This window comes from Tamandua tetradactyla, chromosome X, assembly GCF_023851605.1.
Source record: "Tamandua tetradactyla isolate mTamTet1 chromosome X, mTamTet1.pri, whole genome shotgun sequence".
In the NCBI taxonomy this organism is placed as follows: domain Eukaryota; kingdom Metazoa; phylum Chordata; class Mammalia; order Pilosa; family Myrmecophagidae; genus Tamandua; species Tamandua tetradactyla.
In genome coordinates, this window is record NC_135353.1 from 40458067 (window position 1) to 40472428 (window position 14362).

The 14362-nt window shown below is 35.4% G+C and overlaps 1 protein-coding gene across 1 annotated transcript in view; it reads left to right on the plus strand.

Annotated features, from left to right (window-relative positions):
• The window catches only part of TENM1 (teneurin transmembrane protein 1), a 1173786-nt gene that overhangs the window by 815311 nt on the left and 344113 nt on the right, over positions 1-14362 (plus strand). Inside the window, exon 8 of the mRNA XM_077145946.1 lies at positions 4221-4373. Within this exon, the coding sequence (XP_077002061.1) occupies positions 4221-4373 (153 nt within the window). The remainder of the gene's footprint in view (positions 1-4220; positions 4374-14362) is intronic.

Consider the following 14362-nt stretch of genomic DNA (forward strand, 5'->3'; position numbering starts at 1 on the left):
TACCTTGACCCATGTTTTCCTCACTGCTGTTATAACTATCTGATAGTATGTCATTTATTTGTTTCTTTCTTTCCATAGCAGTTATATTATCTTAATTATATTGTATATTTACTCATTGTCTGCCTGTCTTAACTAACCACTCTCTCAGATAAGTTCTGGAAGCATAAATATTCTGTCTATTTAATTCACTGCTTAGAATAACAGTGCCTAGCACAAGGTAGGCATTTAAAAAACATTTGTTCACCCAATATATATCAATACTGTTCCATTTGTTGGTTACTGATATACCCTTAATTCTTTATTCTAGCCAGTTGGCTCATAGTGTATATATTTGGGTTTGGAGGACTCACTTAAAGAGTGTAGCTATAAGTACATAGCATAGATCCAGATAGTGATCCACCAGAAACTAAAGATTTTGTGCCTCCTTCATCTTTGTATTCAAGGCTGCTACTCAGCCAGGATGCACTGGTTAGGTCAAATTGCTTATTTATGTCTGATATCCACTATCACTGGCTGTTAAATACTGTTAATTTTACCTTTGCCTACAGCTCCAAGATTCCAAAGTACCTAGCACATGCCCTGAAAATACGTTTTGAATGGACCAACAAACATATAGTAGATGTAGGAGTACTATCATATTTTCCTAGTGGTGCATTTGTTTACCCCAAAGAACAATATAAATTTATTTAATGGCTTTATTGTGGACAAAATATTATTTATTTCTAATAGAATTCAAACATTTGATTTTAATGACTTCAGTGCATCCTGCACAGAAATGTATTTTTTACTTCCTTTCAAACTCAATATATGGAAGTTCAGTTTGGAGGAGGAAAAGGACAGTAACCTTGCCGTGGTATCCACAGTATATAACAAGTAAATTAACTATCATTATATATTAATACAAATATTAATTCCAAAAAGTTTGTTCCATGGAAAATATACAGTAAGTTCAAAAAATTATAAAGTTTCACTGTCTTCAAAGGGTATTCTACTAAATGTGCCCATACCTCTTTATCCGTCTTGACTTACTAGAAGCAACCCATTTCATTTGAGGGTGAAAAATTCATCCTTGCTTTATTATTTTGAAATGATTCTTACCACATGCATTTTTTTCTCTCATTTTCAAATGCCATCAGGAAACTTGCTTAACTTGAACAGAGTAAATAAAACAACCCTCTTGATCTTGCAAATGAGAACTACTATGCCCTTTTTTCCATATGGCCCATCTCATTTCACAAAAGTAACTGAACCAAGGAAATCAAACACATTTTCAACAGTTTTTTTTTTTAAATATTCATCATATTTAAATTATTTGGGGGCACAGGAGACCAAGTTTCACATAAAACTGAGAAACCAAGTATGTTAACCTAGCCAAATTTTGAGTCCTTTAGCAAGTAAATCTTGGGGATGTCACTAATTTAGATTTACTAACACGCCATGGTATACCTTACTCAAAACCACTGTCCTCTGAGTTTGAATTGTTCACAATAATTGCAAGGAAAATTCATTACGTAACTTTAGCCATAATTAAAAGAAAAGGGTACAAACCAAAGTAAATGTTTAAAAGATTTAGTGATAAATTAGAAGGTGAACGTTAGAAATTTTTTCAATGCCAACTGAAGGTGGGTTAATGATTTTTAAATAGACTATCTGGTTAGCTTTTTCTATTCTCAGTTGCTAATTCATATACTATATATGTGTGTTAGACATACAAATTAGCCCCTTTCAGTCTGCCTAGGAACGCAAAGAAATATAAGCTGGGTTATGAACAGATTAGCATTTTTTAAACTTGTTGGTAAGATTTGGTTGATGTTTGAAAAATCCAGTGAAAAAACATAAATATTTTCATCAGGTTCTGACATAGGCACTACTCTCTCCTGATATTTTCTACCCTCAGTAACCTCATTCACTCTTACCACTTCAACTGTTACCTCTGCGAATATGACTCTTCAGTCCTGTTCTACCTTTAATATTTCCCCTTAACTTCAAACCCCCTGTGTTGAACATCACTATCTAGATGGTCCATCAGTCCCTGGAACCAAGGATCCTCAAAGCTAAATCCATTATATTCTTCTGGTCTCCCCTCCCTGCCCCATAGCACCTGTAAAACTAGTCATGATTCAACAAACACATATTCAGCATCAGCTATTTGTAGCAAGCGCTGGGATAAGTGTGGAATTTCCTAACCCTATTAATTGTTCCACCATTTTCTCAGTTTCTCAGGCTCAAAACCTTGGACAATTTTGGATTCCTTCATTTCCCTCACTTTTTCCTGGGCCCTCCTGCAGCACAGCTACAAACACACACACACACACACACACACACACATCGTACTGCCAAGTCTTGAGATGCTATTTATGCAATTTCCACTCAAGGAATCACCTCCTTTCCATTCCCACTACCACTACCCTAATTGAGACATTCGTTACTTCTCACCTAGACTGATGCAATGCCATGCAATTTAGTGTTCTTGCCTAATCTTTAGCTTTCCAGTTCATCCATGTCCATGAAACTGTTGGATATATCTTTCTACATAGGACATTCTGTTGATAGCATTTATTTGCCTAAAAATCTTCACTATCAAATTATCTTCCTAAAGAAAACCCTCATAACCTCCCTCATCAGTTTATAACATAGCAATATCTCCCTGTTGCCTACTAAATTGAATCCAAATATCTAAACCTGGCATTCAAGGTCCTAATGTATCCTACCAGCCTTAATTTCTACTACCACCTACATATAGCTAAAGCTTCAATGAAACCGAGCAACTTCCTGTGCCTCAAATGTATCCTGTGCTTTACAATGCCTATTTTGTTTAACTTCCCCCAAACCCCACTCTTTGTTGCTGCCTATCAAAGTCCTACATATCTTTCCAGGTCCATCTCTCACTCTACTTCCTTCATGTGATCACCTAGCCATTTGTAGTCTATCATGCTTTTAAAACATTTTTTCAAAAATTCTTTCTCTCCAGATGGCAAAAATCACACATGTTCATTGTAAAATGTATGGGAAATATGAAAATCAAAGAAGAAAATGAAAATTCTCCGTAAACCCACAGATACTATTAACATGTTGCTACATATCCTCCCAGCCCTTTCTCTTTCTAGACATGAACATATGCACTAACACAATTTAGACTGTATCATTCATACAGTTTAGTAACCTGATATTTTTCATTTAATGCATCATAAATATTTTCCTCTGCATTGCATAGTCTTCTGCAACATGATTTTAACTGTTGCATAATCTTTTTATTACATCATGAGTTATTTAATTAATGCCCTCTTCGAGAATATTGTGTTTGACCATAACTTTCTAATATTATTTTCAAATGTTATAATGGATAGGCTTTTAGTTTGGTACACATTCATAGTTAATTTCCTTATGATTATTTGATAAAAATTGAATAAGTTGGCTCAAAGGGTAAGCTGAACTTTAAGTTTTATTGGCAATGATGCCAAATTGCCTTCCGAAAAGACCATTGTGTTTTTATACTCCCATCAAAAGCATATGAGGGCGGGCCACCGTGGCTCAGCAGACAAGGATGCTTGCCTGCCATGCCAGAGGACCCAGGTTCGATTCCTGGTGCCTGCCCATGTAAAAAAAAAAAAAAAGCATATGAGAGTGCCCTTTTTCTTCCACACCGACCGACACTGGGTATCTTTTTAATCCTCTGTTAGCAATTTGAATTTCTCTTTTGTCAATTATTCTGCATTATATTATGGTTATTTTATACTTGATCACTACCAACTTCCACCCCAACAGTCATCTATATTTTAACACCAGCAGCAACTATCATTGTGCCTTATACATATTAGGCACTCAGGAATTATTTGCTGAATTGAAGTTAATCAAAGCCATAGAGGTCTCCTTTGTTCTGTTAATAGACTGTCCACATTAGCCTGCAGTTTCCATATGCAAACTGCAGTGACATGACTAAGGGAAATGTGAAACGAAAGGGTCACAACATTGAGGAGTAGAGTCCAATCCCACTATAGCTGGTTGACTAATACTCTGACTTTTAATACTATCACTTGTATCAAAGTTTAACAATAGCTACTTGGAGAAATAGCAGCATACATGATGTAGGCATTAAAGTCTCCATCACTTGGGTTAAATGAAAGAAAACTGGTCATGGTACTTTTACTTGCAAAAGGACAGCTGATTTGGAGACCTCTGTTAATCTGGAGTAAGTTAATGTATGGCTTGTTTTCTTGCAGCAGTACATTTGTTTGGCCTAACTTGGCAGTTGCAACCAGTTGAAGGACAGCTCTATGAAAATGGAGTGAGCAAGGGAAACAGAGGGACTGAGTCCATGGAAACTACTTACTCTCCAGTTGGAGGAAAAGTTTCCAATAAACCAGAGAAAAAAGGTACAGTGATGAAAATGATTGATTGATTATTGATTCCTTTTCTTCTCCTTCAGTCATTAGGACCAAATCTGGGATGATTCATTTCTAATTAAATGTCATGATCACTCAAAAGAAGTTCTCTATGTGGACAGAATAAATACATGCAAATGTCTCATGCAAGCAAATTTTCCTTTTCTCCAGTGCCTTGAGAATAAACCAGTTAATCTTTTTCAAGTATGTTGGCAATTTTGAAAATAGATAAATATTTACAGGATAGAGGTTTCAATACAATGGAAATTGCATTTCACATATAGCCACCCTGAAGCAATGTGGAAATTTGATTAAGTTCTCTGTTTCCAAGATTAGCATTTATATTTAACATTTTACAAAGGGTATATGGAAATTTCTTCTCTTTACAATAAAAAATTTCTTTTCTGCTTAATTTGAGGGTGAATGTTTATGTAAAAGTTGTGGAGAACTGGATTCTTTGTAGTTGAGTTGAAGAAAAAAGCACTCTGAATATTGAAATGTTGAATTTAACCAACATAAGCTTGAACTATTGACTTATTTACAGTATGCGTCACAGTACCAGCACACCCAACATCTTATTCACAATGAGTGATCTTATCCTTAATATTCTAACCTTGAAAATAGAAGTAAGTTTTTGTTATGATTTCTCTTGAAACAGGATTCAGTACCAAGAAACTCAAGCCATGAAAAATTCCAGGAAGTCGATTTAAAAAGTGGAAATTGAGAACAAAATTGTACAGCCAGCACTATCCCAGGCATTTTTAGGAGATCAAAAATAACTAAATAAATGAATAAACGACACAAACCTTACCTCCCCCCACCTGCAGAAGTTTCCAATTTCTTAGGGTTGTAAATTAGTTTATTTTAGTTCATTAGTTGCAAATAAGATAATTTTTAAAATACATATTGGGTTACTACTCTACTTGTGTTTTTAGTTTCTTTTGAGGGTTGTTTCTGGTTTTAGTGTTAATTTTTGATTTTGAAGATGTAACTTTGCTTTGGTTCCAGCTTCAGTAAAAATTAATGCTTAGGGTTCAGGAAAATAGTATGTTTTTTTTCCAGTTTTCAATTCAAAAAGTGGTTTGCTTTCCATCTTTACTTGGAAATACTGTTTCTATCCTGGGCAAACCTTCCTCAGCAATTTCATTATTGCTGCTGATAAAGGCTGAGGGGAGTACAAGGGTCAGAGGTGGCAGAGGAAGGGGTCTGAATATATTAGAACTTTTTCTTCCTTACCTCCCTTACTTGCGTTTTCTCCCTTAATTTCTCTACTTTTGATTCCTCTATGTCTGCAGGTAAAAGAGCCAAGGCTTTTTTACTCTTCACCCTTATAATCAGCAATTACCTGTTGTAGGAAAAGGAAAATTTCAAGATAGCCTAAAATCATCATGTAGTTGTCATCAGAACATATACAGCTATTCAATTTTGTAGTCTAATTTAGCTCTCTATGGCTCCTTTCCACAAGACAAGTCAATGATGATGGCTAAAATTCATGAAACAATTACCATGTACCTAACACTTCTCCAGGTACTGTACGTGTCTTAAATCATGAAAGTAGCACTACAGTTTCCAGTTTTCCAGATGAGAAACAGAGAAGCAGAGGGTTGAGTAACTTGCCCAAGGTTACAGAACTACAAACTGGTGGTCTGAGCCCATAGATGGTCTCATAACTTCTACGCTATACTGAAATCCACAAGTGAAACTGTGTATGAAAACCACAAAAGACATTTTTATACAATGAAGCTCCAGACTCTATTCATGATGGATTTTAGGGAATTCCTATACATCTATATTTTCAATGTGTTGTGACAAGTTTCATAAGTAAAATTATTTTTAAGTTTGTATTAAATTATAACAACAAGCCAAACTAATTTCAATTTAATACTTTATTAACAAAAGACATTAAGAGTTCATGCCATATATACTAAGATTTTAGCTTAACTGATATTTTATGGAAACCTCAACAAAATATTTATAATTGTGCATCATGGCTCTGTTATATTAAGTTTTACCGCATATTACTTATCAAGTAAAAACATAGCCCTCCTTTTATAATATTATGTGTATACTAAAAGAAAACATGCAGAAGACATATTATGAGGATAATTTCAAATGGTCAGCTGTATCCTTATATGATTTTCTAGACATCACTCAACCCATAAATACCAGTTCTAGAAGCTTGTCTTCAAAATGATGCAGTATGCATTAAAATGTGAAATTGATAGCCAGATACTTCTTTTTACATTGTTTTCTTTACTCTCCTAAGGGACTGGGCATTGTAGCTCAGTGGTTAAAAGCCTGGGCTCTGGAGTCAGACAGACCTAACAATGAATACTGTGAATACTGATCGTTACAAGCTCTCCAACCACAGGCAATTGAAACAATCTCTCTCAGCAAGTGTCCTCATCTATAACATGAAGATGATATAATATTGCCTGTCTCATATGGTTGTTGTGAGGAGTAAATGAGACAATGATGTAAAGCTATAGCAATTCCGCTGCACGTTGTTTAATTTAGCAGTGATTATTATTGAACCAAAAAAATTGGAAAATTACATTGAGCTTTTTAAACTTGAAATGTTGCATGAAAAGAGGGACAAGGCTTTAAGACTCCTGGAATATTATATAGAAATAGAATAAACCAGGATGAGGCTCTGAAGTTTCAGGAAGTAGGTTTTATTTTCTATGGCTATAGGGCTCAGCCAAGTAGCCTCTGAAAGTTTGAGCCCCAAACAAAAGGCAGCCTTAGCTTTTAAAGACTGTATTACATGCTAGAGATACGGTAAGCTTAATATGTCCAAGGGCAATATTAAACAACAAACAATTGGTCCTTTACAGAAGCAGATGAGCTGTTAGGGGAGGGTCCCCATCCCAGGTGTCTTATTTCGCTTGCCTGCAGGTTTACCTTGTCCTGAAGGCTAGGAGAGAGAGTTTTTATCCCAGGAATGTGTCTTAATTCATTTGTCTGCAGTTTTACTCTTTCCTGAAGGTCAGGAGAGGGGGTTTGGGGATTTTCGACAGAGAAGGCAGCTGAACCAGAAGGAGAAGGGCGGGAGCAGCCTGCCTGCTTTAAAGTCTGCTTGCCACACAATGACATCCCATTAGGTACTACAGATCCTTCTTTCAAATCGATAACTTCTTGGGACTTAGATGTTTCCTCGCTTTAAAGTTTGGACCATCTTCATTTACCAATTTAACTTTAGTTTTGTTTTATTTCAATGATCATCGCCATCATCATCAGTGTGATGGATAAGCAGAATGGCACTTTGAAAAAATCAAATTCTATTGGGATTAAGTACCCATTAACAGTTGTTATGTATATCTACTTCTCAGTAGGCAATAGAAGAATTTTTTCACCACTTAGTTTTCCAATTGGAAGAAAATTGAAAATTTGATTATACACATTTGATAGCTATTTTTTTAAACACTGTAGAATTTCAAAAAGACAGTATAAGTCACAACCACATGCTGAAACTTAGTAGAAAAAACTAGAGTTTATATTTAACCAGCAAACATTGTGTAACAACGACATTACTTATAACAAAGGACATGAACAAATAAAAGAATTACTACTAAACCTAAGTCATGTAATGTCCATAAATAAAGTAAACTAAAAATTATTATGATGTAACACATCAACAAGTATAGAATGTAAAATCTTGAGAGTATGTAATCCAATGCCCTTACTTAAAAGATGGAGAAACTGAGGTTCAGAAAGCTCAAGGTCATATGGGGAGAACTGGGACTAGAGCTGAGTTCTCCTAGTTCCAAGTCAGGTGTTTTTTTCATCTGTTGTGTTTTAATAATGTAACACAAACTAAATATATAAATTGGTGAAGAGGCTTTCAATAAGGAAGTGTCAAAGACAAAATCTGAACAAATAAGAAAATTTATTTTCTTCTACCAACATGAAGAACACCTCAAATGTGAAGATCAGAGTGTCTCTAGCAGGGTGTTTTTGCCTTACACTTTTATAGGAGAAGTAGACAAATTACAGGTGTGGTGATTTACAGTTGAGGTTGTTTTGTAATCAAGAGAAGATTCAGTTAGCTAAACAGGTTATGTCTAATCTCAGCTATTTATTCATTAGGCAAAGAAGGGGAATCTGGAGGGTCTGTATTTTCAGTAAAAAAGGGGAGAGGCCTATATTTAGCCTTGTCACAGCTAAACAAAAGAAGCAAATGTTAATTTTATGGGAGCCATGAGAAAGAGCGGACAGGAAGTCTAAGTCATATGGGGAAGGAAGGTTTTTTTTCTTTGTTATTTTTGCAGTAAGCCACTTCTTGGAACACAAAAGGGTGGGAGGATTTTGGGAAACAAAAGGTTGGGGGAATTTTTTAACCATCTGTTTACCAGGAACACAGTGCTCAGTGAAGTTTAACATTGTCAATAGTGATCTGAGAGGATGAAATTTATTGGACAGTTGAGGGTATTTTGCATGCCAAAATAGAACACCAGGAACACAGAAGTGTGGGTGGAGAGACTGAGAACAAGAGGATACTAAAGGCAATCTTGATCTCCTTTACAATTTTGTAAAATTCTGGCCTTGAAGGAAGGTGGAATTTCTTTTAAATTCAAGATTTATCTCCACAAATTTGAAGGAAAAAATGACATTTTCTAGTCATTGTCTGCTGAATATATAATGGTGTAAACATACAGCTGATTGATATGACACAGTTTATAGCCTGTCATGAAGATGGTTTAGTCAAGACCAAGTAATGATTATAGTTTCATTTCTTTGGCCTCCAGTCTCTTACGTGAAAAATTATGGAATTGGCTTTCAAATTCTTTGAGGAGCAAGGGGCAGGCAAGTGGGCAGTGAAACCCTTTTTACAAATTGAATTTACCAAGAACTTTCAAATATAAAACAGATCAAAGCCAAGTACCTCCAGATAAAATTAGGGAAGATTCCAGCCAAACCTGCCACTCTTTTCCCATACCTTTCTTTGTCCTCCATTCTCTTAGCAACTGCTGAGACATTGAGAAACAGGAAATGAAGCTCAGCAGGATAGCTTATCTCTGAGGTCCCTTCCAGCTGCCCACATGATTCAATGAATCTAAATTCTGCAGTTAAGGAAGAACATTTAACCAAACCAAGTAAAAGCAAACATATTTTTGCAAAATAAATATACTCCTGAAAAAGGTTTGAAACGTATGTCTTTCAAATTCGTAAACCACGTTTGCCATTTTGAGTAATTCAGTTGTAAAATGCTTCTGAATAATGCAAATAATTAATTCCCTGTTTTCTGCTTTATAAGTTTGGATTTTTGACACATACATAATAATAAACACCTGCACTTAGTGAACATTTACAGTTTCAAAATACTTTAATATCTTTTATCCACCTAACAGTTTTATGATGTAGCAGCTATTGTTACCCTTATTTTATAGTTGAAAAAAACACAAGAAGGTTAAGTGGCTTTCTTTGCATAATAGAGATGACTACTGGCAGAGCTGAGATTAGAATCTAGTTTATCCTTATTAGTTCAGCACCCTTCTTTGGGGATTTTCTTTCTTTTCTCTTTTTGAAATTTACTGATATTTATTTATTGAAATTATCAAGGCCAATTATTTAAGTAAAAACTCTCAATGCATGCAGTCAAATTTATATCCCTTCCCTGACAGTACTTTGGAAATCTTAAATTTCACACAAGATCTAGATTTAGCAAGTACTCTCCTTCCTTAAAGCAGAAAGCGTTCACACACACACACACACACACACACACACTCCAAATATCCAAATAGGAACCCTTGAGAATTGAAAGTTAAATGGAAGCACAAACTGTATCTTATAACCACCTTTCATACCAAAATAAAGTGGGTGTGTATGTGTATGTGTGTGTGTTGCTTATTTTTGTTTTGTTTTGCTTTACCAGTGGCATAGATACATTGGGTCACTTTATGCAGTGACAATTGTGGACTTGAAAAACAAGTTGAATTCTAAATGTATTTATTGTTCTGCAGATATTTATTTCAAGTTCCTGTCAGTATGTAAAAATTATGATTTGTGGTACCAAACTAAAGAACTGTACCCACCCCAGGTAATCATTGTGCATTCAGGTGGAATACATCCTGGCAGTACGATGCTGTTGTTCTTTAATATCAGTACTTAGAACATATGAATATTAAAATGCACACAACTGCCCTTTGAGTCAACCCATAATTTCAGTATCTTTTACTTAAAGGATATTAGAGCTCAGGACATTGTGGGAGAATTGGGAATAATGCATATAAGCACAGCAAACATCATGAATAAAATAGTAGTAATGCACTAACAAAGACAACAATGTTGGGAGCTTAACATTATTATTTTTAAAGATTGATGGCAAATTACAGTAAATGCTTCCTATAATGCTATTTAGATGTTTCTCTAACACAAGGTTTCAGAGGGCTCAGCCAGAGTGCTGCGGCTTGTTTTCAACTATATTAAATCACTTTATCAATATACTTCAGTTTTAACAAAAGCCTTTCGAAAGCATACCAGAGACCTGACTTCTAAAACAAATTCATGGAAAGGGTTCACTATGCTAAAAGGCAAAGTTATTTACAGTATAAAAAATTCATGCTAAATGTTCTTGGCCATATGTGTTCAATGTTTCATTCTTGTTTCATTTTAATCTCCATTTTACTTGTTTTGTGTTTGTTTGTTTGTTTTAACTAACACACACCTTTCCTGTTCATGCCCTAAGGAATAAGTCTGGCTTGTGGTCCCTCTAGCCCAATATTCTCATCTGATAGGGGCACTAAGTGACATGCCATCAAATGGCATATTTATCTTCCTGGATTATTCTTTCAAAAGATAAGGGATCTTCCTATGATATCCATATAATGTCTATCACATCTTTGTTTTATTTTTGGTGGTGGGGGCGGGTAGGGAGAACCAGGCCACTGTAGAAATTTATAAGCCATGTGTATATATGTATCCATTTATATTTTTCAGCCTGTATTATTTTTGGAGGAAGTCCAAACATTTACAAGCTTTTTCTTGAAGTCAAAGGTAATTCCAGTTATGCGAAATTTACTTCTTTTGAAAATCAATTCCTAGAGTTCCCTGATTTATTTCACAAGTGTGCATTTTCTGTGTATAACTTTCACAATCTCATAGATAATAATTACATATCCCTTCTTAGCCTTCACCTTTCCGGTAGTAAAATTTCTTGGTTTTGTATTCTTCTTGTTGCTCTTATTTTCCCTTAGTCATTTTAGTTGCCTTTTCTTTGTTCATTATGTAACTTACTGCACTGTATTGGCCAGACTGTACACAGATTCCATCTTTCCAATTCCAAGTATGTAGGGAAAGGGAAGAATAAAAGTGAATAGTTGGAGTGAAAGAGCAGTGATTTCTAGCCAACTCAAACCCTCCATCAAAAGAATCTCAAGGGAAGAAAAATGAAAATGTTAGTATTCAGAAACACAGAAGCTTGTGATCTTAAATGTTTTCTCAATCAAACTGCAATTTTGACTGTACTAAGTATTATGGAAAGTTAAAACATGAAGCAGAAAATGTAGCCTTTACCCTTAAGAAGTTCCAGTTAATAGGAGAGCTTGAAGAAATCAATGTGTATGTGCGCACACACACACACAAGACACATTGCAAAATAGCATGCAACCAATTGTTGTACAGAAATAGAAATAATATGGTTAGATGATCAGGAGGCTTAAAAGATGGCTGTTATCATAGAAGTAGTTTAAGCTGAGTCTCAGAAACCAAGAAAAAACAATCCGTCTTGCAACCTCTTTTGTTAAATTTATTCCTAAATATTTTATTCATTTTGATACTACTATAAATAGAATTTTCTTCATTTCATTTTTGAACTGTTTATTGCATCTATCAATTTTTATTCATTACTCTTAGAAAATTTTTTTGCAAATGGTAATATTATTTTCTTTAAGTGTTTTATTCCATCTTGACCCATGACCCTGAATAAATGTTTGCATATGTAACAATATGATGATAAATTTGGGTTTTATATCAATTATGATTTTTGTCTCTTAGACAATCTAAGAGATTGTCTACTTTATGTACCATTGGAACTTCTACAAACTTCTACAAACATAACTTGTACTGTGTGACATAGTAAATCATGAAAGCCTTAGATTTGGAAATTAACTTTCGTGAAGGCTACATAATTTTGAATGGACCATATCAGAAGAACTGTGAAACTTTAATGTTTCTTGGGGAATAAGGAAGTTGTAACAAAGAAATTAAAATTAATCTTTCTAAGAGGAAAATTATGTGTTTTAAATGATATGTATTTCAAAGACAGATATGCAAAGTCAAAATGCAATTCAAAATAAGTCTATTAATTAATGGTAAGATTTTAGCAATGTAAATCACTTACTACTGAAAAGACATATTCAATGCTATATAGATAAACTTTTATACTGGAATTTTAAGCCTTTCAGTGTCTGAACATAATATTAGGTTTTATCAAAATTTTTCCATTTATCTATATTAATGCAGGATCTCTATGTAAAATTACATTTCACTTTGTTTTGCATGCAATCTCCTCTTCACTTCTCCCTCCCTTTGAGCTACATTAAGAAAAATAATGACATTATAAGGTTCCAAGATAGTGGCTTATTGAGTGGTGGAATTTAGTCCGTTCTCCAGAGCAGTTAGTAAATAGCCAGGAACAGTACAGAAGAACTACTGGGGCCACATCAGTGACCAGACACAGTGTACACCAGTATGGAAAAGCTGGATTAGCTGTGATTCTGTACAGAACTGTAAGTCCCCCAAGCCAAGGAGGCTGGTTCCTCTCCTTCATGGGCACAGCAGCTGGTTCCTGGAGGGGAAAGAAAAGAGACTTTACTAGCAGCAGGGGCTGAGCTCAACCAAGTTCCATTTGTGGAATTAATTAACAAATTCTAACTACTGAAAATAGGCCCTGAGCTCAGATAAACCTCAAATAAGACATAAAGGTACTAGAAGTTTTTTACCCCAGCACAGAGGAGGCAGTGCAGATGGGGAAAAACAAACAGGTTTTTTGGATCAGACAGCACAAAATACTTGAAAAGAGCTGGACCCTAAAAAGGGGGAGGCACATAGAACCTAGAGATACCTAGAGCAACATATCAAATCAGGCTCTTGATTAACAAACCCGAGGAATGGAGGTCCTGCTCCAAAAAGGATTTTTTTTTTGCTTTGTTTCTAGCATTTAACTGCTCATTGGATAAAATTATAAGACTTCTCAGACTCCAAGTGCCCCAGGCATGAGTGGAATTAAGCTTGTCTGAGAGACAAAGAGGCTGGTCAGGTGAAAGGAATCAATTCCTTGGGAGCTGTACCTTTCCCAGGAGAGGGGTGGGGCCCAGCTCAGGTGGAATCCTTCCATCAAGGAATTCAGAACCTGTGAATGGAAAACTGAAGTAATTAATGCCAGCCTACAACCTCTTCTCTGTCTCAACCATTCCCCCAGCTGGGAGAGTCTGCTAAAGTTAAAGGCATCACACCACTTTATACTGGTGGGGAACCACAGGCAGACAATCACCACATATGGGCAAGATAGGAAAAGCAGAGTCCAGAGGCTTCATAGGAAAGAACCTGCTGGGTCTCACCCTCAGGGAAAACTGATGCAGGTGACTCTTTCCTCCTGAGAGGAGGCCAGTCTGGTGTGGGAAAATCTGACTGGGATCTATAATATCTAAGTAGACCCTCCTAAGGAAAAAAAAAGGATGCAACTAGTCAGGACAAAAAACAAGAAAACAAGAACTGAAACATTCTGCTCAGTTAAACAAACCTATGCTAGAGGTCTAGAATAAGCTGAACTGAATGTCAAAGAATAGATAGAGAACAAAGCCAGCCAGCAAGAAAATCCTAGGTAAAACAGTGAAAACAATCTCCAGAATGAACTAATTAAGGAAATCAAATGCCTAGATGCCAGCCAAAAATAATAAGTAATAATAATAATAATTGAAGATCTGGCCCAGTCAAAGGAACAAACCAACAATTCAAATGATACAGGAGTTGAAACAACT